The 25278-nt window shown below is 30.5% G+C and overlaps 1 protein-coding gene across 1 annotated transcript; it reads left to right on the plus strand.

Annotated features, from left to right (window-relative positions):
- The first annotated feature begins 7906 nt into the window (after positions 1-7906).
- On the plus strand, positions 7907-23984 carry LOC130674707 (putative uncharacterized protein DDB_G0289963). Its single transcript, XM_057480118.1, has 6 exons — positions 7907-8221; positions 20180-20543; positions 21589-21786; positions 22259-22648; positions 23106-23150; positions 23830-23984. The coding sequence occupies exons 2-4, from the start codon at positions 20288-20290 to the stop codon at positions 22645-22647; spliced, it is 843 nt and encodes a 280-aa protein (XP_057336101.1). The 5' UTR covers positions 7907-8221; positions 20180-20287; the 3' UTR covers position 22648; positions 23106-23150; positions 23830-23984.
- Positions 23985-25278: the final 1294 nt, after the last annotated feature.

Raw genomic sequence — 25278 nt, forward strand, 5'->3', positions numbered from 1 at the left:
AACATTGGCGTCGACCAGTCAAAAAGCAGAACAATCTAAGGCGAGCTTTAAGACGGCCTTCTCGTATCAAAACACCCCATAGGAAAAGACGTACCAAAAACAACCAGTTGACTGTAAGTTGATCACTAAGGTAAGTCAAGGACGCACCAAAACACAGCATTTCATACATAAGATTTACATACTAAAACTACTAACGTTCTTTAACTTGCATGTACTATTAATACAAAAAAAATTTATATATGCATACATATATATATATTTTTATATATATATATAATAAATATAATCCTTAATTTCTTATTTACTAACTTATAATAAAACACATATTTTTGATGAGCTAACAATACTTATAAGTATAAAACAATATACATAAATTAACTAAATTAATCATAATTTGTCGAATCATTAACCCTTATTAAAAACTTTATTGAAGAGTTGGAAAACTCAAAAATATATTAATTAGACACTAACAATACTCTACATACACACTAATCAGTTAACAATAATGCATGCTAATATTACTACTCATGATGATGATTAAGTAGTTCTTAAAACTCCTTCATGGGTACAAATAGGTATATATTCAAATATTTTACCTATACTTAATTTTGAAACTGCGTAAAAGATATATAAAAATATATATCAATATCGACGATAAATAATACGATTTAAATATGAAATTTATTTGGCCCGGTAATCATCGCATCACTATCTATCTTTTCTATGTAAATTGTTTGTGGATTTTATCGTAGACATAGCAATAAGAAAGCAAAATATATTTTTAATCAACATATATGTATATCATAAACGAAGTAGCCATTAAACAATACTATAGTTAATAATTAAGCTTAAAGAATCTTGTTTGTTTGTTAATTTAATAATGAAATCTAAATGAATAATGTAAAATACTAAGATAGCACATACTACATACCATAAATGTTATATAGATATTAAGTAAACTAATTAGATAAACAAAAGAGAAAAACAATATTTTTACTTTTTGGCTTTGACGAAATGTCAAGGAAATATTGTAACAAAACAGTGACTAAGTATAATGTAAATTAAAATACGAGAATTTAAAAATGCACTGGTAATAAGACCATATAAGTAATTCAGAAATAAGTTATAACCTAAGGGATGAATAAAGTAATAGTACAATAATTATATAAATATATATAAAAAAAAAAGAAAAAACATTACAAAAGGAATAATCCACAAAATACAAAAAAAAATTTTTTAATAATAATGCATATATATAATCTCGTATAAATTAATTTGCTAGCAACATATACATTATAATAATAATATACATAATTCATAAGCCCTACAATAAAGCAGCTAAATTAATTTTATAATTACTCTGACAAAATGTCATAATAGATAAGAATTAGGATTAACTTGCATTGATTTTTAGTTAGATTTATTTTAGTAATTTAGAATAAGTATCTAAAATATCTGTAAGAATATATATATATATAAATATGTATACTATAGTTTTAATCATAGTTACGTTTTTCTGAAGCCTCCCGGCACCAATCAGAAATTATAAGTAAGTTATGCATAAGTATATATATATATATATCCATATTTAAGTATAAACCGATTATTGAAAATAAAAAGAAAAAAAAAAACAATAAAAATAAAACACAAAAAAAAAATATATATACGTACAATTTCTTATATTTATATGTCTATGTATGTATATACATATACATGTGTATATATATATGTATATATATATATATATGTATATATATATATATCTTTTAATTAATGGTTAGGTCTAATAAGAAAATTTTAAATTATTAAGTTACTAAAATAGTAAATGTTAAGGAATATAATTGAAATAAAATTCGTAGTAATGGTATAAACATAAATTCAGTATCAACAGTAACTATAAAAATATTGTAACTAATGTTAAGTAAGTACAGTGACTAAGTATATATAAGTTACTAAATTTAAGGTTTGTTATTTTAATCGCACAATCTAATACGTAAACGAATAGTGTAAGGAACTAAGCGCAAACAAGTCACTCAGGGAAGAAAATTTATAAAACATACTAGGTAAAAAAAAAAAAAAAATATTTAAAACAGAAAAGATAAAAAAATATTTAAAACAATAATTTTTATTATAATCATTTTTTTTTTTATATAATAACATAAGTAACAATAAGTTACTCGCCAATTATCAAGTTGTGTATTATAATCTTAGCTATAAGTATAACAACCATTAACGGGAATGTAGTTTGAGGGATAACCATGACCTCAGTCATTTTCCCTGGACCCCTCTTCAGTCCGGAAAACCCCTACTGGCAGTCAACGAACCTGCCAGATGCACCGACGCACGACTCAGTCCCAGACATCAACAACAACGAGGAAAGATTCAGTGGGGCCACTTGAAGCAAGCGTGCTTGCCTCAACGTCCCATCCTTTTTCCAAAAAGGAAAATCTACAAGAGCGATAAGGAAGAAAAACACTTGAACGTAACAAGTGTTGTGATGGCTCTACTCTCGACTTTCTTTGACCATGGACCCATAGACCTACACACACTATTGAAAATTGAGATGCAACAAACTACCACCAGCCATGCAAATGAAAAGTCACTGCTCTTACCAGCCCGGTAAAAGCAAATCAATTTATTTAATGATGAATTGTGACCTCTACCTTCTCTCATTCGAGATTTGGATGAAGACCACAATCCTTATGCCCAAGGAATATCAACCAACGATGTCCAACAGCAGAAAACGAACGAATAAAAACAAACACCAGCAGAAGAGCTTAACTTAACATCCTTAAAACCTACAGTTATCAATTAATTAAGAAAGGAAACGGAAGTCCAGGGAAACTTAATTTACCAGTAAAAATACACGCTAATTCAGACACATTTTTCTTTATTATTATTTGTTATTATAAAAATACAAATCACCAAAATTATAATAATACATATATATATACATATGTAGGAAAATATATTCTAAAATCATTGCTGGCGACCATTGCCGCAATACACGCAGCGGGACACTCGCGAGGAACATTGATCCCACAGCTCCTCGAGGATTATCCGGACACGGGGAGGTGATGTTTCCGCCAGCTCCCACAAATGCATGGGACACATGCCCACTATCAACTGTAACAAAATGAAAATCATAAGATATATGTATATGTATGCGTATGTGTGTATAAGGAAATAAATAAACTTACCGCCAGCAGCGACTCAAAAATAAACTGGTGCATTAGAGGCCAAGGCATAGCCGCCACCAACCAGCTCGCCTCCACCGACGTCATGGGTGACAATAGGCCCACCAGTGGATCCGTGAAAGGGATCGGGAAGGTATGACCCTCCACGAACGTCACCCGGAAGGGCACGCTCACCGCCATTGTGTCACCACAAATAACCCGAACCCCGGAATGCTGCAGGTACTTCGTTAATTGAGGACGAATCCCCGTAGCAGGAGCACCCTGACCGCCACCGGTTACCGGATCGGACCGCTTCCTCTTGGACAAATGTTCCTAAAGAAAAACAAACAGCATAAGAAAAAGGGAAAAAGAAAAAGGAGAAAACATACAAAATTATATCATATTGTGTATATACATATATGTTATGTATGTGTGTATATATATATATCATATAAACATAAATAAATAAATTTACCTGCTGCACCTCAGGCGCCGATTGGATTTCTGCTGGAGCTGGGCATCGCACCCAGCGAGTATAAGGAGCTCTTGGCCGAACTGGCAGAGCCAACAAGCCCCTCAATAGGATATTCCCTGATGTTGAAGGAACCGGCTCCTCGATAGCCTGATTCTCCGACAATGACAAGTCCACCGGCTCCTCAGCCACCAAGGAAGAGACGTCAAGCGGATCTAATTCCCCAGGTCCCTCATTGGAGCGCCTCCTTGGAGCTGAATCAAGTAACTGCGGCTCCAACTGTTGTTGCTGCTGCTGCAGTAACTCGTTCTGCCGGAGTAACTGCTGTAAAAGGAAAAATAATAAATATATAATCAAAATAAATAGAGATAAATGGATAAAAAAAAATGATATATATAATAATTAAAAAGAACGAGAAATTTTTCTTTAACATAATTGATTGATAATAATAATTACCTCCACAATGGACTGAGTTTCAGTCCTAACTTGCTCATAATCAACGTCACCCTGAACGATAACCTCTTCAGGCAACTCGACGACTTCAGATTTAATGACAAAGGCCATTTCTTCTATTCACCGGTTTACACTTGTCACGACGAGAAGTAACCTTGATAATGATGCTTACAAAAAAATTACGGGTATTTAAATCCACGAAGGATTCAAGGATTCACAAGGGTAGGATCCAAGAAGAACCAATCGAAGTTTAAAATTTTCCCACTACCCCAAAATTGAGAAAACGAAAACGCCTAAAACAACGCCTACAAAGTAATACTAAGAAAATTACAAATGTGCCACCAACACCCTTAGATGCACTGTCCCCTAAGAAAGAGAGAGAAAGAGCCAACACATGTGCCAAGCCATCGACAACTACCGCCCAAGGTCCAAGGATTCCTCCAATCATTAAACATAATTGTTACAAATAACGTAATTTAAAACTATTGATTGGTGATTCACGTTGACCTATACTCATTCACTTTTATTTAAGCAAAATTTGCATAAATTAAAGTCATCGAGGGCGATGACGACTCTGGGGGTAGAGATGTAACAATCGGTACACCTTAGTCACCACTCAATCGAACCTTAAGTTCAAAATTTTTCATTTTTATTTTTATATAAAATTAATCTGGAGAATTCGGAGCACACTCACCAGAATACAATAATGCATCAAGATACGTACATGCGTAATGTACATGTGTTTACATTATATAAATATATATATATATATATATATTTATGTTGCCCGTATATGGGTACTGACATATTTTGAGTTTGCTCTGAATTCCCACAGACAAGTGTACAAGTATGAACGGTGAAGTTACAAGATTAAAAGAAACAAGCAAATAGAAAATAATACGCACAGCTGCATCGCTATGGCCGGTCCCTTACGAAGAACCTGCTGATTCAATGTTTTCCAGATGTCCCACGCAAGGATTTCTCTGGGTCTTCCGCGACCGCGAGTCCCTCGTCATCGTAAAAGTCTTAATAAATATGTCAAAGCATTTCCTTGTTTTAGCTCGACTCAAATTTTTACGACTTTTCCAGTTAAAACATCTGTTACCAATAGGTTCCGCTGTTCAGCGGATCCTTACTATTTCTTTTCTAATGTACAAATCTCTCTCGAATTTTATTTTTCTCTTAATTTTTAATTACATTTCTCAGAACCGTCTAAAATACTGGTAACAAGTGTCGTCATAAATTTGTCAGAGAGACGCTGTCTTTAAAAAATTACATGGTCCCCTGCAGAACATCTCTGTTCTTTTTCTATCACCCAAATTTTTCCTCTCAATTTTATTTTTCTTTTAATTATATTTTTCTAGAGTACAAAAATCTGTTGACCATAAAAATCATCATATATTTGTCAAAGAGATGTCGTTTTTAAAAATCCCACGATTCCCCGCGGATCCTCACTTCCCCCTTTACCACCATAGAAAAACTTTTCTCTCAAATTTTTAATTATATTTCTCAGCAAATGTCATCATATATTTTATAAAAGTTATTTTCGAACAACCCACCGCGGACTTATTTTTCTATTTCATATCTTGTTTACTACAAAATACCAAGAATTCCCGCAATAAATATGTCATTCTCAGCTGCTCAAAAATCAAACCCTTATATATAATTTTTCCTCTTTCTTTAACCCATTCTTTATTTCATCTTCGGTCTTACTTTTCTTTCAAACCTTTTCATATATAAACCCAGGAAAAATACTCAAAGTCAGTCATTACTTCTACTACCGAAACCCTTGTCGGATCTATCTAAATCCGAGAGTAAGGCTCACTGAGTCGACTTCAAAATTCGTTCTCGTGACGCTCCACGCCTAGGCAATCGGGGGTCCTAGATCGATAATCGCAATTCGATTCTTTTATTTTTTTTAAAATTCAACATCTAAAAGTCATTACCGCCGCAACTAAAACCCTTGTCGGATCTATCCGCGAGCAAGATTCCAAAATTCGTTCTCGTGACGGTCCACAGCCTAGGCAACCGGACTCCTAGATCGATAAACGGACTTGAATATTGAAATTTAACATCAAAAGTCTTTACTTTTTAATTAAAACCTTTGTCGGATCCATCCGCGAGTAAGACTCACTGAGTCGACTTCAAAATTCGCTCTCGTGACGCTCCACAACCGGACTCCTAGATCGATAATCGCAACTCGATTCTTTTACTAAAAATTATAAATTACGCGACTTAAATTTTATTTTTAAAACCTTTCCTCGTGAGGTCCTACACGCTTAGGCATCTGGACTCCTAGGTTGGATACCTAAAATAAAATCATTTGAGTTCGCATTAAAATTAATTAAACCCTTTCACGTGACGTCCAAATTGGAGTCCTTGTTCAGGAATAGTTGATTTCGCTAATAAAACCCTAAAAATCATAGCAAATTCACTCGAAGGCAAAGCCGGCCTTTCGGTTCAGCGTGCAGTGCGTTCGTTTGAATAGATTCAACCTGTGAATCTCAATAAAACTGTCATAAACATTGTAAATTCCTGTGTGCACAAATTCAAATTGGTGAATTTGGAGTGAGTGTGTGTGCAGGTATATCAACCCTTCTGGGTAAGTCTAAAAATTATAATATTTTTATGTAAAATTTAACTTATCAATATACTACACATGTTTTTTTTTATATACATTCGTCTTTTCATTTACTATCCTTTTTCTCCGGCATTCAAGTGCTTGTAATTTGAGTCATAGTAAATTTAAGTAAGACAGAGAAAGAACACGGTCTTCTCGAGGGCCCATATTCACCGACCCAACATCCCTCTCGCTCAGAAATCCCGGACCTACCCTAACGCCACGCAGGTCATTGAACGGGACATGTCTATAGTACATCCGCTCGGTACGAATAGACAAATAAGTTATAAACGATACGAAATTATAACATTCTTATATCAGCCACGTGAGCCGAATTCCTTGGTTGGATGACAGAATAAAAATAATTTCACATTATAACTTATAAATTAATAATCGGTGGCCAATCATCCTTATGTTCTCACACTAGCCACGTGACGGTTCAATCGAACTCCTTGGTTGAGTTATAGAACGAGGTAATTCGGTATTCCGATATTAAATAATAAATTAAAACAACCCTTTCGCCCGTCGCCTTCACTCACTCTGATCGTGACACCATCGTAATAGCAATTACAATTATGATCTCATACTAATTAAATTTTCTATAGAAAAAGAAAATCTTCTCTAATAACTTTTTTTTGGGTGGGAAAAAAAATTTGAAAAAATTATGAGAAACGTTTTTCATAGGGTAGAAAACGATGAAAAACTTTCAGCCAAATCGAAAGGGGTCGGGGTCAAAAGTGGTCGATTTGGCGTGGAATACCCCATATATATTAAAAAGTAAATAATGAAATCATTATTTAAATAAATAACGATAATAAAAATAAGTAAGTAAAATAGAAATAAAAATCAGTAGATAAAAAGTTAAATAAATATATTTACAAGTAAATAAAAATATAAGTAACTAAAAATATAAGTTAATACATAAATAAACGGATATAAAAAAATGAATATATAAATCTAAAACTAAATTAATAAATAAAAACAGATATATTTTAAAGAAGGAGAGAGAGCTTTACGCATTGCTTAATGAAACGGCGATGCTCCGAGTAGCGAAAGCCACAAGCAACCACACGCCTTAATCGTTGTTAATTGTATATTTCTAAGTATCCGTTACCTAGCAACGTCAATCAACAAATCTTTTTTTTAGCAAATAATGTCATTAGTGTCATTGCAAATTTCATTGAAAGTGCTCTGCGTCCCCGTAAAAATTTTATGCAATCAGTTTATTAATAATTTATTGTATATTGTTCTTCTTCATATTGTGTTTTATATTATATTCTTTTTATATTTTTTACTTTTTTTTCCATCTATTTACAATTTTCTTTCGGGACTTTTGTTATCATGTCTGCACCTAAGCCTAAGCCCACTAGAAGTAGGGACAAATTATCTGATGAAACAAAAAAAAAAATTGAAAAGTTTATTTGTGGGGGAAAAAAAAATAATAAACGGTTATGCGCTTAATATCAATTACTATGCATATAGGAGAGGTAAACCTGTCGTGTAAGTATATATTGTATATATATGTGTCTCTAATTTATAACGATGACATCGAGCTCATAGCAAATTTTTTTTTTAATTATAATTTTGGTAGAATCCTTGAGTGTTTAAACCGAAAAAGGTGTTCATCTACTCCTCCATATTTACCATTCAAAGTTCGCTGTAGTATGGATGTAGATGGAAATATTGGAGAAGTATTAGGTATTCACAACCATGATAAAAATGAGACCTTGGCGGAGGATAGAGCTTTTCACGCAGAGCTCAAAACAACATCCTCATCGAGTGGTGAAAACTTGAAAAAAGTTTTTGATGACACCCTGAACAAGTTCGCACCCTTCCTCTCTTTATAAAAGAACTCATGAGAATAAATAAGTAAATAAATAAATTTATGAATAAGTAGAAAAACATAGACGAATAAATAAATAAATAAATAAAAAAAAAATAAGTAAAATCTAAAATTAAGTAAATAAGTATGTATATTAGAGTGGTCCAAAAAAAAAAAGTTTTTTGGCTATTATTCCAAAAGCTTCTCTAAGGTATAAAAAAAAATCCCTCCAAAGCGCAGCTTGATATCTCAATTCTTCAAGAAGCTCAATACATTTATATTTTCCCATTTAAATAACACGTAAAAAATTTTTTTTTACGTTTTCATCCGGTAAAACGACGAAAAAAAAATTTTTCTGTATTTTCCATCAATCATCCTTGTAGGAAATTTAATTCTCTACAAAAAAGTATTGAAATAGTCTTTTCGTAATTCTAACGGTTAAAATGTTATTGAGCTTTAAGTACTCGTTACTAAGTACATTTGAAGGAAGATAGTTTTAGAGCAACTCTTTAATGGAATTGACACCATTACTAGATAATTTATTTAATTTTTATAGATTTGAAATAATTTTTAACTTTTTTAAAACTTTTTTGGTGACTGCATGTATTTATTTCGAAATTAATCAAACTCTAAACTGTTTATAATAATTAAATAATTTAATAATCGTTTATATAATTATGAATAATTTTTCTTATTACATTTTGGAAATTTTTTCCTATGATCAGCAACTATTTTTAACAGACATTGTTTCTGATCTTCACCTTTTCTCCCAAATTCATTATATTTTTCAATTAAAGCTAGTACTTGCGGATGGATACTGAATTTAATTGTCTTCATATCTAATTAAATTTTCTTTTATTGCGAATATTTAAAGCTCAATAACTTTTTACCCGTTAGGATTACGAAAAAACTAATTCAATACTTTTTTGTAGAGAATTAAATTTCCTACAAGAATAATTGATCAAAAATTCAGAGAAAAATTTTTTCGTAGTTTTACGGAATGAAAACGTAAAAAAAAATTTTTCACGTGTTATTTAAATAGGAAAATATAAATGTATTGAGCTTCTTGAAGAATTGAGATATCAAGCTGCGCTTTGGAGGGAATTTTTCTTATACTTAAGAAAAGCTTTTGAGATAATAGCTCTTGAAAAAAAAATGAAAAATGTTTTTTTTGGATCACTCTAATGTATATTAAAAAATAAATTGATTCAATGATAAATAAATTAGTAAATAAATACGTTAATAATCTAATAAATTAATGAATAACTAAGTAACTAAAAATAAAAATAGTTAAAATTAAAAAGAATTAAACAAATACGTAAATTAAAAAATAAATTGATTCAATGATAAATATCAGTAATAAATAAGTATAGAATTAAGTACATAAACAAATACATTAATGAATAACTAAATAAGTAAGTCGAAAAAAATAGACGAATAAATAAATAAATAACAAAAAAAAAAAAAAATATTTGAATGTATAAGTTAAAAAAACATAGAAGTAATAATGAATAGATAAATGAGTAAAATTAAAAAAAAATAATAAAATAAGTAAATAAAAAAAAAGAATCATTAATAAATGAACGTATAACGGAATAAATAAATAAATTTGAATGTAAAAGCAAAAAAAAAAAATTAAAAAGGGTTGATCCTGCGGACCAGCCCCGAAACTTTCCGCTGTTTTCGAGCTCGAAAACACTTTTGTCGCAACACACATTCGAGCTCGTACAGCTCGGCAACATCTTTTAATACATTCGGAATTTTGATGTCTTCAAGCTCCAACAAGCGGTTTTTGAATTTTTGTTTACGATTTAGTTTAATGAATTCGAAAAAAAATCGATAAATACGATTAAATTCGAAACTTGAATGAGTTTTAAATCACGTCATATCATTCTCTCTAAACATAAATTAGTGATTTTTCACTAATTCCAAGTGAATATTCACTTTTTGTCAATGCTACAATCGGACCACGCAGAATTAGTGACTATTCACTAAATGAATATGTGAATATTAGATTTCACTGATTTGATAAGTGAATATTTGAATTCACTGATTCAATAAGTGAATATAAGAATCCACTGATTTAATAAGTGAATGTCAAGTCTCAAAGCAGAGAAATCAAACCACGAATTCAGTAAGTTAAATTCACTGAACATAAAGTATGACTATTGCACTGATTTAAGTAGTGTAAAGTACTAAGGTAAGGGGCCCAGTTTCTGACCTTTTTAGAGTGCCGGTTGGGGTTATAATATGATAATGAATGTAAGATTTAATTTAATGAGAAAAATAATAATTCTATGGACTAGTTTATGATTTGTCAAACAAAGTCATACGCGTAAAATAATTATTTCAATTGAATTAATAATTTAAATTGATGTTTTAAAAATTGACATTCAGAGACTTAGTTCCTGACCCTCAGAATTTTTCAGGTCGCAGTTTCTGACCCTCACAGTGGCCTAGTTTCTGACCGTCAAATTACACAAACCATAATAAGGTTATGAAGTACTTATCATGTTTCAATAAATTAAAACTATTATTTAGATAAATAAATTAAATATTTATTCTAACAAAAACATAATTTTTAAATATTTAAAATATAAATAATTAAAGTCACTTTAGCTAACGCCTGTTCTCGTAATTTTTCATCGTAGCTCGTTGTCATTTTTTTTAAACTCTTGAATAAAAAAACAATGAAAAAATTAATTTTTTCATAATAACAATATTATTTAACTAAAAGAGTCATAACAATTTAATTACTATTGAAATAGACATTATTTTTACAATCATTTCATCACTCCAAGAATATGTACTTTCAAGATCTAATTATGATCGTTTATTTTTAAAAACGAATATTAAATGTTAATTTATCACTACATTATGAATAATAGTAGAAAATAATTTAAGAAAATTATAAATATTGCTGTTTTTACATTTTATAGACATGTAATTAAACAGATAACCTCGCTTGCAGTAAGTTATAATTTTAGGGTCAACAACTCCACCATACCTCTAAAATTAAGCCTAGTTATTGACCCTCAAATTTCAACAACAAAACTCATTTTAATATATTTTATACACTTATCCAAAAAATTAAAGGAACAAGAAAATTTTATAAATTTTTTAGTGATTTTTGGAAGGCTGTATTTTCGTGAAAAATGATCGTATCGAAAAAATTAAAGAAGCAAATTGAAGCTTGAAATCTCTACTTCAAAGATCTTCCAGCAAAATATTTTTTTGAGCCACGGGTTTTGCGGAATCATAAGAAAAAGGTCGAGACAAAATTTTTCTAAATTTTTTGGTTTTGTTTTTTAGGTCTATGGGGCCGGGAAAAACTTTTTAAAAAAAACGAATTCATGACTCGTTTGGGAAATTTATTCAGCTACAATTTGCTTTTTTTCGTTTCTCTGTACGACAATTTGCTGCTGAGATATCAGCCTTCAAATGAAAAAGGATCCTTTTGTCTTTGATAATTGATATCTCAGCAAGTAATGGTCACACAGTAATTTAAAGGGCAGTTTAATAAACTTGAATAAATTCCCTACGAGCTCCATTTTCGATTTTTTCAAAAAAAAATTTTTTTTTATCCTTGATATCCATTTGAAAAATTCACAAAAAACAGCCATTTTCTGGTTTTTTAGTCAACTCATCGCTACTCTGCAAATATTGATAAAAAAAATAATGTTGCCAGGTAATTTTACAGCTTAATGTACCCCAAAAAACCTTGGAAATGTTCAGATTGATCCATTGAACCCTTTGTCCAGACCGATTGCTCAAAGTTTTACAAAACAATTAAATGAACAAGTTTTGTTCCGTAATTTGTGTAATCATTACCAAAATGAAAAAATTAATTTTTTTTTGAATTTTCTTTCATTTTTGCGTTAGTTATTTAGTACATGTAAGGTAAAGAGGAAAAAAAAAAAATTTTTTTCCGAAAAACGAAAAAAAAAATAACCCTCCGTATAAAACGTAAAAAAAAAAATGTAAAAAAATTCTTGTTTGGTCTCGTTTTTTGGAAAAGTTTTTTTTTTCCTCTTTACCTTACCTGTACTAAATAACTAACGCAAAAATGAAAGAAAATCCAAAAAAAATTAATTTTTTCATTTTGGTAATGATTACACAAATTAAGGAACAAAACTTGTTCCTTTAATTGTTTTGTAAAACTTTGAGCAATCGGTCTGGACAAACGGTTCAATGGATCAATCTGAAAATTTCCAGGGTTTTTGGGGGTACATTAAGCTGTAAAATTACCTGGAAACATTATTTTTTTATAAATATTTACAGAGTAGCGATAAGTTGACTAAAAAACCAGAAAATGGCTATTTTTTGTGGATTTTTCAAATGGATATCAAGGATGAAAAAAATTTTTTTTTTGAAAAAATCGAAAATGTAGCTTGTAGGGAACTTATTCAAGTTTATTAAACTGCCCTTTAAATTACTGTGTGACCATTACTTGCAAAAGGATCCTTTTTCGTTTGAAGGCTGATATCTCAGCAGCAAATTGTCGTACAGAGAAATGAAAAAAAGCAAATTGTTGCTGAATAAATTTCCTAAACGAGGCATGAATTGGTTTTTTTCGAAAAAATTTTTCCCGGCCCCGTAGACCTAAAAAACAAAACCAAAAAATTTAGAAAAATTTTGTCTCGTCCTTTTTTTATGATTCCGCAAAACCTGTGGCTCAAAAAAATATTTTGCTGGGAGATCTTTGAAGTAGAGATTTTAAGCTTCAATTTGCTTTTTTATTTTTTTCGATACGATCATTTTTCACGAAAATACAGCCTTCCAAAAATCACTAAAAAATTTATAAAATTTTCTTGTTCCTTTAATTTTTTGGATAAGTGTAAATGTATTAAAATAAATTTTAATTAAGTATTGATCGATCTATCTATGTTTAGTTAAATTTTTTTACTTACATGATAATTAGTGCACAAATTCAATCGTCGTACCTCCTAACGTAAACTGTTTAAACTCTACTTAAGAAATGGCTTCCTCAGCTACTTATGGCTAAAATATTTGTTTTTATTCAGTTAATATTTTCTATGTTTTTTAAATTGCCATTAATTAGGCTCAAAATAAATTACAATAAATTAAGAAAAAATTTATTTTCTATTTAAAGTTATAGTTTTTTAAGTAAGTAAGAAAAAACTTGAAAAGGTCAGAAACTGGGCCAGGGTAAATAACTGGGTCTTTTATCTTATTTGGATTAGTAAAACTAACTCGTTAAATTAGTACGATGGCATAAAAATATGGTGACAAAAATATAATAAAAAAAACTATATAGTTCGAAAGACCGAATCGTATTGAATCCGACAAATAATATTTACTATTTGTCATAAAGTAATATAAGATATACTATTAAGAATTGCATAATAACTTCACTTGTAGAAATTATGAAAATAATGCTAGATCATTAGTGAAAATCATAAATTTGCTAGTGAAAATTATCGATCTAAATTTATTAGTGAAGATTCACTAATTTATTGTTGAAATACACTGATTATGAAGTGAATACTGCTTCACTAATATAATTAATGAAATTTTCATTAATTCATGTTTAGAGAGTTGATATATAAAATATCCGGGAAAACTGAAAAAAAAGCGTAATTTTTCGTATAATTTTTCGATAATATTACTTAAACTAATCACAATTACAAAAAAATCAGCTTGCAATCGTTTCGTTATCGCAATAAAATTACTTTCAGCAATTTCTTACAAAGTATTTTTTTATTTATTTATCATTTAATCTCATTTTTTGTATGCTTATTTCTTTACTTTCTTTATGATTTTCTTATTTATGTATAAATTTTTTTATCTTTAAGTATATTTTTTTTTTTTCCTTATACATTTAGAGGTTTTTTTTTATTTTTAGAGTTATTTATTCATTTATAAATTTATTTATTAACCATTTGATGTGTTTTTTCTTTTGTTTACTTATTTATTTTCTTTTTTTTTTAATTTTACTTTTTTGTGTACACTGTCAAAAATTTGCTGAGTAAACGTGGATTAAATTTAGAGTGAATGCGGAGTGGATGACTGTGTGTTTATGTAATCTCCTTGGAGTAAAACTCACTTCGTCACTCAGATTTCCGGAGTTTTGAAAAAAAAAAAACACTCCACATACAGAGTTAATAGAAACTTTGTTTTTTCAGCAAGGGGATTTAAGAGTGATTTGAATTTCAATGCAATTCATATTTGCTCCAATCCAGAGTTATAATATCAAAATCAACTCCATATAGGAATCAGTTTCATTCAGAAGGGATTGAATAAAAAAACAGTCATCCTCTCCACGTTTACTAAGAATTTAATCCGCGTTTACTCCGAAAATTTTTTACAATATTAATAAATATCGAAATAAACAATACATAGAAAAATAAATAGGGAAAATAAAAAATTAATCGATATACACATAAATAAGAAAATGAAAAAAAAAAGTAAACAAATAAGTAAATGAGAAAAGAAATGAATTCAATAATAAATGAATAAATAAATACTTCGTGAAAAATCAAACGTAAATTAATAGTGGATACAGATTTAATTTAAATCCGAATTCACTTTGTCACTCGGAGTTCCGAAGTTTCAAAAAAAAATTCCGAGTACAGTTAAAAGGAAGTTTGTTCATTCAGTACACGGGAAGAAAATTATGGGAAGTTTTCCTATGCATTATGAGAATGGTTCCCATAATGGTATGGGAATAGTACCTATACTACTATAGGAATGGTTCCCATATATTATGGGAACCATCCCCATAATAGTATGAGAATAGTTCCCATACCATTATGGGAATGGTTCCCATAATGATATGGGAATGGTTCCCATAATGTTATGGGAACCATCCCTATAATATCATAAAATTTTTTTTTTGCACAATAGTGTAGAAATTTCCCAAAATTTAAATTTTCTTGAATGTTTTGTGCTGACAAAAAATTCTTATTAAAAATTTTAATGTTTTTTTGCCAAATACGATTTTTTTTTTCAATGTTTGAATTTTTGTTTTTATGTTTAATAATATTTCTGTGTATTGTAGAAGTGATTACCACACTTCTTTAAATTAATTTTTCCATGATAATATGGGAACCATTCCCATAATATTATAGGAATGGTTCCTATAATAGTATGGGAACTATTCCCATAATATTATGGGAATGATTCCCATAATGGTATAGGAACCATTCCAATTGCATTATGTGAATCATTCCCATAATATTATGGGAATAGTTCCCATACTATTATAGGAACCATTCCCATAATATTATGGGAATGGTTCCTATAATTTATGGGAATGGTTCCTATAAATTATAGGAACCATTCCAATAAATTATAGGAATGATTCCCATAATATTATAGAATGTATTCCTATAAATTATAGGAACCATTCCTATAATTATAGGAACCATTCCTATAGTGTTATGGGTATCATTCCCATAATTATAGGAACTATTCCTATAATTATGGGAATCATTCCTATAATTATAGGAACCGCTCCCATAATTTATGGCCGTAATTCCTATGATAGTATAGGAAAAAATTTCACAAAATTATGGGAACCGCTGCCATAATTTTCTTTCCGTGTAGAGTGATTTCGGAGTGATCTGGATTTCAATGCAATCCGCACCTATATGCTATATTTTTACGTTATTTTAATTAAAGACTTAATTCAACACAGACATCCTAAGACTCAAGCTGTTTCCTATGAGAATAAAAAGACAAGCATGCATAGGTGTCGCAGAAGGGTTGTACCTCCGCAGCCCAAAAATTTTGATGAGTATGTTGATTTCTTGAGTAATGATCAGTGGAGCTCTCTATTAACTTACAATAACGGAAAGTTAGATGTAAAAAAAGTTGAGACTAGTAATGAGACTTCTGTAGTATTTTATGATTTAAATTATATGAAAATGACACTCAAAAATGCCGTAAAAGGGGAATTGGAATTTTCTATCGATTCTACTTTCAATATTATCCCAAATTCGATTAAACCCCGCCAGTTCATGACAATACAAATATATAAAGGAAATCATGTGAGTTCTATATTTATATAATGTTTTTTTGTTACAAATGCTCCAAAAATTTAATTTGAAGCATCTTCGTTACCGAATTCAGCCCGCAAAATAAAATTTTGCGGCCGAGTTTTTACTTTGCGGCTTTCTTCCCAGATAGCAAAATGACGTCTCGATTTTTGAATGAATTCCTATTTATGATTTGGACGTCTCATTAGCATCTTAAAGAAGTCTTTAAGAAGTTCTCAAGATGTTGAATGAGCCACCTAGCGAACTCAGTAAGACGTCTTTAAAAAGAGTTCTCAAAGAGTTCTTTTTTCTGACTTCGCAAATAAGACTTCAGTATGAATTTATCATGACATCTTTAAGGAGCTCCTAATTTTGACTTCATAAAGAAGTTAAAAATATAATACATTTAGTCCTCACAAAACTGACGTCTTATTTATGGAGTCTTCAAGAACTCTCAATTAAGAATTCTTAAAAATGACACCTTTAAGAAGTCATTATAAGACTTCTTGAGGACGCCTTCAAAAAGACGTCATAAAGCAGTCATTCCGACTTGAATGCTGTCTGGGTTGCATGAAAATATCATATATGATGAACATATATCAAAATATTACTCACACTACTCTAACAATTTAATTTACTTCCATGTTTGTTATTATATTTAAATAAGAGTTTTATTTATAATAAATTCCGAACAAAATTATCTTTATCTTTTAATAAATATATATTTATATAACTTCTGTTTCTCTCAAATTAATATTTCGGAGCAATAGTAACTAAATAGTTACTTATATATCAAGTGCGATAGTGTATAAGACTCGAGTTGTAAGATTGACTAGACAACGAACGTTTTATACGGAATTGTACTCAATATATTCATAACGTTTTGAAAAAAATACTCGAAAAGTACGTTTCTAAATTCCTATAGATGACATGTCTCTTGCCGCAGATAATAAAAGGTGCTTAGATTATAATGAAAAACCTTATCACAATATGATACAATGAGTTACTGCAATGTTTTTTACATGCAAGCAATCCTCCATGTAACTATTAAAGATTTTTTGACCCACTGATGACGTCACTATTCGAATGATTAGGTCAAGGTATCTTTATGACCCATTGTGTCTTATCTCAAATTATTAAACTTCGACTATAGGCGCTTAAGAGTGTACATTTCGAGTATGTGTTACAAAAAATATAGTATGAAAGTTGGTTGTAAAATGGTGTTCCAGGCAGAGACGATTGTACGACGTTTACTACATATTTCATACGCTTATTAACAAAAACTCGTATAATTTAACGCTTCCGGCTCATGCGCCATACTTTCATGTTCGTAGACATGCATCACGAACGTTACACGGAAAAAAAATAGGTACTGCAACAGGACGCAGTCCTCCGGAAACAACAAGATTTTCATGTGACAGCAACAGAATACATCTTGTGGGAGTAACAGGATTTTTTCTATGGTAACACTAAGATAAGGAACAAGTTTTGTGTACTAATTATTTTTGTGAGTATAATATAATTTCAAAATTTGAAAAAAATTCAGTTTGGAAAAAAAATTCAAATGTTAAAAAACATTAAAACTTTGAAAGAAAATTTAAATTTCGAATAATAATTTAAATTTTAGAATTTGAATTGTTTTTTCAAATTTTGAAATTCCACTATACGGACAAAAAAATTAGTGCATGAAACTTGTTCGTTATCCTATTGATTCCACAGAAAATATCCTGTTGCAGCATCTATTTTTTTTCATGTAGGCTTATGTCGCAACATCGTAACTGTCAGTAAACTGCCATTTTGCAATTAAATTACATAAATATCTATTAATTGAAATTATTACATGATTTAAACCACAGGCAGTGGCCTTTATGTATTTTTCGATGAAGTCGAAGAAAACAACTGCTTATGAAAAGGTTTTCAAATTTTTATTTAACAACCTATGCCCAGAAATTAAATCGCTGCAGCCTATAATCCATTTGGATTTCGAATTAGCCAGCCGAAACGCCCTGAAAAATGTCATCAAAGACGTCAGAATCCAATTGTGCTTCTTCCACTATTGCCAAGTACTTATTATTATATTATTATTGTAGTTAGGCTAGAATGTCTTTAATGCTTCTTAAAAATACACTGTAAATTTTTAAAGTGATCCATGAAACTATTTTTCCGGGGCAATCAATCAAAATTTTATAAAACAATTAAAGGAACAAGTTTTGTTCTTATAATTGTGTAATCATCATCTGAATGAAAAAATTATTTTTTTCCAACTATTCGTCTATTTTTGCGTTAGTTAGTCAGTTAATGTAAGGTAAAGAGTAAAAAAAAAACAGTCTACTGGTTGACACTGCGGGCCAGCCCCAAAACTTCCCGCTGTTTTCGAGTTCTTTGAGTTCGAAAAAATTGTGAATACATTTTCGAGCTCGAAAAGCTCGAAAATACTTTTGTATACCATTGTTTAAAAAAAAAAACGTTTTTGACCATTTTTTCTCAAACGATATCTCTCAAATGAATTGACCAATTAAGACAGTTGAGGTAGCAAGTGACGTGATTTATAGAGTTCTAAAGCTGATCAGATTTTGAAATTGATTTATCTAGTCATTTTTGAGAAATTTCAATAAAAATAAAAAATAAATTTTTTTTGAATTCTTTCCTTAACGGTTTCTCTTGAACGAATGAACTGGTTTAGATGGTTGAGGTGGCATTCGACGCAGCTTATGAAGTATTAAAGCTGATTAGATTTTAGTATCAATCCATCAAGCACATTAGAAGTTATCTAAAAAACAAAAACATTTTGGAAAAAATTTTCTTTTTAGAATATCTCCGAACGCACCACCCTACCGATCAAGCTCAAATTTTCACAGCTTGTAGAAATTAACAAGCCGCGTCAAATGCCACCATGACGAATAAAATCGGTTCATCCGTTCAAGAGTTATGAATATTTACATACATACGTACTTACGTACGTACAAACACATACACTCGGACATCATCTCCAAATTAGTCAGAATAACTTCTTAGAACCTCAAAACGTGAAGATCTGATAGAAATTCGATTTTCAAAAGTCGGACCGAAACCAATAACTTCCAGAATTTTTGAAAATGTCCAATTTTCTTAGCGGAAAGTTGAAAATTTTCCGAAAAATTAAAAAAACAAAAAATTTCAAATAAATTAAAAAATAAAACCCAATTTTTTTTTTTCTTTATTTTTTTTAATAAAAAATTATGAAAGGGTCTTGTAGGGAACTTATGAAAGTTACGAAAGCCCCCCTCTTATTTACTATGTAATCATTGGTAGCAGAAATATTGATGATTGGAGCGAAAAGGATCCTTATAGACCCTTATCTAATTATTCATGGATTTGTATTAGTCATGTCTGATCAGATCTAACAATATGTAGTCATAAATCTAATTATACATGTGATACTATTTGAAAATGCTTTCAGTACGATCTTGATAGGTTATTTTTCAAAAAGTTACAGCCTTCCAAAAATCACTCCAAATTTTTAAAATTTTTCTGTTTCTTTAACGTTTTGCATAAGTATATCCGATTATACCATATATGACCATGAATAGAATGTGAGCCATATATCCGTACATAATTCGTTTTTCCTGGGTATTAATAGATACGTTGTTTTTTTAGGCTCTCACCAAAAATGCTAGTAGACTAGGTGCATTATCTAAAAAGCATTCCAATGCAACTGGTGAGAATGATTTAGACGGCGTAATTGAAGAAATTTTGAGGCAATTAATGGCGTTAGCCTACTTACCACCAAATAATATACCACAGTCATTGTGTACAATAATCGGTAACATCAACAACCCTGAAGTATTTAAAAAGATGCAAAAGTTCTTCAATTATTACATTAAACAGTGGATCAAAGCTCGAGAGCCCGAAGAATGGTCGCAATTTTATAATATTAGACGAACGAATAATGCCACTGAGTCGTGGAACCGCGATCTTAATGCCAAATTCGGAAAACACCCGTCAATTTGGAAGTTAACAAGTAAATATACACGACTTCTATTCTTAATTTTTTTCGCGCCACCTGCTTTAAGAACTCGAATTTCTAGTGCTGGCTGTCGTGTCGTCAATGCCCAATTTATTTTATCTTAACTAACAATTTTACTTTACGCACGTGTGCTACAAGAACTCAATAATTTTACAGCTCCAACTTTACTGAATCGTAAAAAGATATCAAAACCAGTGATTCCTTATTCTGTGTCTTTTATTTATTACATGAGACATAATAGATGCTGTATAAACGTAATGTACGCATCAGAAATTTTAGATTGCTCGTTATTTCAATTAAAATAGTCTGGGCATTGGTGTAGGCCCTACGGATGAGCCCCAAAACTTGCCGCTGTTTACGATCTCCTTGAGCTCGAAAACATTGTTGTGAGTACTCAAAGAGCTCGAAAATACTCTTTGATGCCAATGATTTTCTTACGAGCTTTTCGAACTCAAACACATAACAGTACTTTATATAATGATTTATCCGGGGAAAATAACGTAAAATATTATTTTTTCAACTCTTCATCGTCGATATCTTTTTAATTGATTGACGGATTTTGATGTTCAATGTAGCAGTCAGCGCGTTTTGCTGAGTGTTTGAGCTAACTAAATTTTGGAAATGATTAGTGCAGTCATTTTAAAGATATTCGTGAAAAAAAATTTTTTACTATTTCTTTCTCCGACGATATTTCTCGAACAAATAAACCGTTTGACATGGTTGAGGTGTCAATTGGCGCGTCTTTTCAAGTTCTACAGCTGAGTAGATTTTAGAATCGATTGTTAGGATCGTTCTTGAGAGATTAAAAATAAAACAAAATTTTATTTTTTCGTAATTCTCAATTATTGTCGTGTCTACTTGATCAAATGAACATTCCTATCTTTGACGGCCTCGCCAACACCATTGGAGTTTTGAATTATGAATCATGAATCGTGAGCTTACAAAATCAAAATTTCTGTGTGGGATAGAAATTATCATTTTTCATTATTTACATCATTATATTATTCAACTTATGTTTAATTATGTCGTATTTCCTTAGGAAAACTAGTAGAAGAGCAAAATATTGCTTACAGAGAATATTTGGCCATAATGGCATTAAAAAAAAGGCAACGAGGCCAAATTGAAAATCGGCGCAAGTCTTGTAAGGTCCAAGATCTTAATGACCAATTAACTTCGCGCCTTATTTCACCGACTCAATTTTTGGAATTCGCCACACAGCTTGTAACTTTCCGTCGAAGTGAGTATAATTTTTAACTAACGTTCTTTTTCAACTTCTGCTTTTTCGGGAAAAAATGATCAAACCTGACATGTATGGTCAGGCCTGAAATTAGACAGGATCAGGCCTGATCATACCTGTCCATGTCTGTTCATGTCTGAAGCGTTAAATACGCTCGGGCCTGATCATACCTGTACATACCTGTTCATGTTTGAAGCGTTAAATACGCTCAGGCCTGATCATACCTGCCCATGCCTATTCATGTCTGTTCATGTCTGGACTCGTTCATGTCTCGGCTTCGCCTCGGCCAACAATTACATGTGATCTGAGATATATTCCTTACTTTACTGCCCTAAGTGTGTAATATACTATTGTAAATAAAAATTTTATTTTTAGTGTTTAAGATCCAGATATCGAAATAATAAATAATTAAATTAGAACATTAGATACTTTTTTCTTTACACAAATACGAAAAATTTTTTACTGTGCGTAGGCAATTTAGATGAAACTTCGACCGTCCAAATTAACGATGAAAAGCGTGAAAATGATGAACAGCGTGGAAATGATAATGGCAAAATTGAAAATGAAATTGAAAATGAATCTGAAAATGATGAACAGCGTGGAAATGATAATGGCAAAATTGAAAATGAAATTGAAAATGAATCTGAAAATGAAGTTGAAAATGAGTCTGAAAATGAAGTTGAAAATGAATCTGAAAATGAAGTGAATGAGCAAGAAGATGATATAGAATATGAAGAAGAAACATCAGAAAACGAGTCAGATGATGATATAAATGGGGGCAATGAAGATCAGGTGCCGGTGAAAGATGATATTCTTCGTAGAATACGAGAAAGTACCCAAAGAAAAATACAAATATGTTGAAGTATATGCTGGATTTAATTTTATCGAGCGATATTATTATCATTATTATCATTATTACACTGTAAAAGATTAGCGGAGTAAAATCGAAGTAAAAACTCGTGTATTACATCACTGATCAACTGATACGCACACACACACGCACACACACACTGTTCAACAGTTTAAGATAAATTAATATAAATTCATTTAAATGTTAAAACTCTGGACCGGAGTGAATTGTGAGTGAAATAAAATGCGCGTCACTCTAAGATTACTCCGCTAAAGTAAACTCCCAATTCACTTCGCATGCGAAGTAATTTTTTTGAAACTAGCTATTTTCATTTTAATGTCAAGCTCATAAAAAAAATAGTCTTCTGATCGATTTTAAGAGCTTGACATTAAAATAAAAATAACTAGCAAACAATGCGGAATTCAAAAAAACTTTATTATTATTATTATTATTATTATTATTATTATAGCATTTGCAGCTCATGGCAATCCAACGATCGAAATGGGAGAAGAAGGTAAAGTATATTTTTAATTATCGTACACGATAAAAAAAAAATAATAGTCACTTTTTTCGAAACAGCCTATTATATATATGGGCAGATCCATTTAAGACCGTCCAACCGGACCTCCGATTTCGCAAAAATTTTCCTTTTTTTAAAATCCTTTCATATCTACAGTTTTCAGAGTAGAAGGATAAATAACAGCTGATATTTTTTGTGTAGGTGACTTCTGTTGATATCTACGGTAATTTACCGTAATTGCTCCGATTTTGTTTATATACGGCCATCCAAAGCTGATCAGTTCTTCGAAAATCGCTATTTTCAGACAGCTATTACTTTTTTCTCGGAACTTCGATTTGCTTCAAATTTTCAGAAAAGTTTCTTTGTTAAAATCCTAAAAAGCTCTAAAAATTTCAACGTTGGTATCGAGCTTTGATCCGAGTTATAAAATTTCAAATATCACGAAAATTGTCTTGTTTAGAATAATTTTTGCGAATCAGTTTTCATATATCTAATCAATTATTTGTTTGTTTTAAATTTTGTTAACAATACCTAATTTAAATTTTCTATGGTATTCCTGTTGATTCTTATTTAAGTATTGTATGAAGTATTAGAGTCAATCGCAGCGATTTTAAACACGAAATATTTACGTCATACACGACTTAAATAATACATATCTTGTTTTTATTTACAGAAATTGGCATGGAAGAGAATAAAGAGAATGAAGGGAATGCCGTAAAAAACAATTTAAATATTAATGTAAAAAAAATGAAGTAATAAAATTAAAAATAATAAAAATAAAAAATGGAAAGGAAGACCAGTGGACAATGAAACAATAAAAATTTTAAAAAACGCATCTAAGTACTTGATTGTTAATGATATTAATTATTTCTTTTCAACTTAATCTATTTTAAATTGATTTATGCTTTGTTAATAATAAAATTGTGAATTGAAAAAATTTCTAGTGTCTTATTTTTGCTGTAAATTTATAGTAAGTCGAACTTTTATAAGATTTTATCATTTTCAAGACGTAGAGAACTGTGCCTAACCTGAATAAAATTTTTTCCTGATTTGCCTTAAGTACCATAAGGACTTTGTCAGGTCAATATAGGGTTTTGCCTCATTAGCGCAAGCCAGACGAGTTCGTTATCGGGATCTCATCAAGATATCCTTATTAAAATAAAGTTATTGATCATTAAGTCAACCTGACGTGTTCTTTTTTAGGGCCACTTTTGGATTTTCATATTCAAAAAAATTTGATTTGTCATCAGATAAACCCGACGTTTTTCTAATCAGGACCAAATGAGGATCTCCTTATTAATGAAAAAGTTATCCAATCACTTTCAATATTTTATTTGCAGGCTGAAAATTTAACAAAGTACAAAATAATATTAAATAAAAATTACGTCAATCATTGCAGCACGGATTTTTAATATTCTTATCAGTTATTCTTTGATATCATTTTGAATATAATATTTACACTCACACGATTACAGATGTACGTCAGCGCAGTGGATAGCATGGAGGATTTTTAAAAGGAAATAAGATGCAGGTTTGAGCCCAGCAGTCATCGGGATTTTTTCATCAATAAAAAGCATGTTAATTTCCTCTAAGTAATAATCTTTATAAGTCAGAGCATATTTCGAATCGAATAAAAATTTTCTTATTTTTTTCGGAATCTAATATTTTTTTTTTAAATTATTACTAACAAGGCAACCCTGATAAGAATTTGATCTGTGTATCTTGGTAACGACATGATAAGGTAACCCTGATAAGGATATCCTGGTAAGGACTTGATATGGTAATCGTGATAAAAACCTTATGGGTCAAGCGTTAGATCCATATCAGTTTCTCGTCTGGATATCCTGATCAGGACTGTTTGACAGATGTCCGAGTGTATGCATATATATTAAGGCGTATATTTTTTCAAAGCAGTATTAACTACCATTGGTGCAGGAAGTTAAAATTTGAACCAATGATATTAATATTCCCTATCCAAAAATCCCCATAGAATCCACTCAACTGCGACAAAAACCGCATAGAAACCAATACAGTCTATAGGATTCTAAGCGGTTTTTGGCGCAGTTGAGTGGATTCTATGGGAATATTTGGATATGGTTAACAGGTAAACCATCGCAATTTT

This window comes from Microplitis mediator, chromosome 9, assembly GCF_029852145.1.
Source record: "Microplitis mediator isolate UGA2020A chromosome 9, iyMicMedi2.1, whole genome shotgun sequence".
Classification (NCBI taxonomy): Eukaryota; Metazoa; Arthropoda; class Insecta; order Hymenoptera; family Braconidae; genus Microplitis; species Microplitis mediator.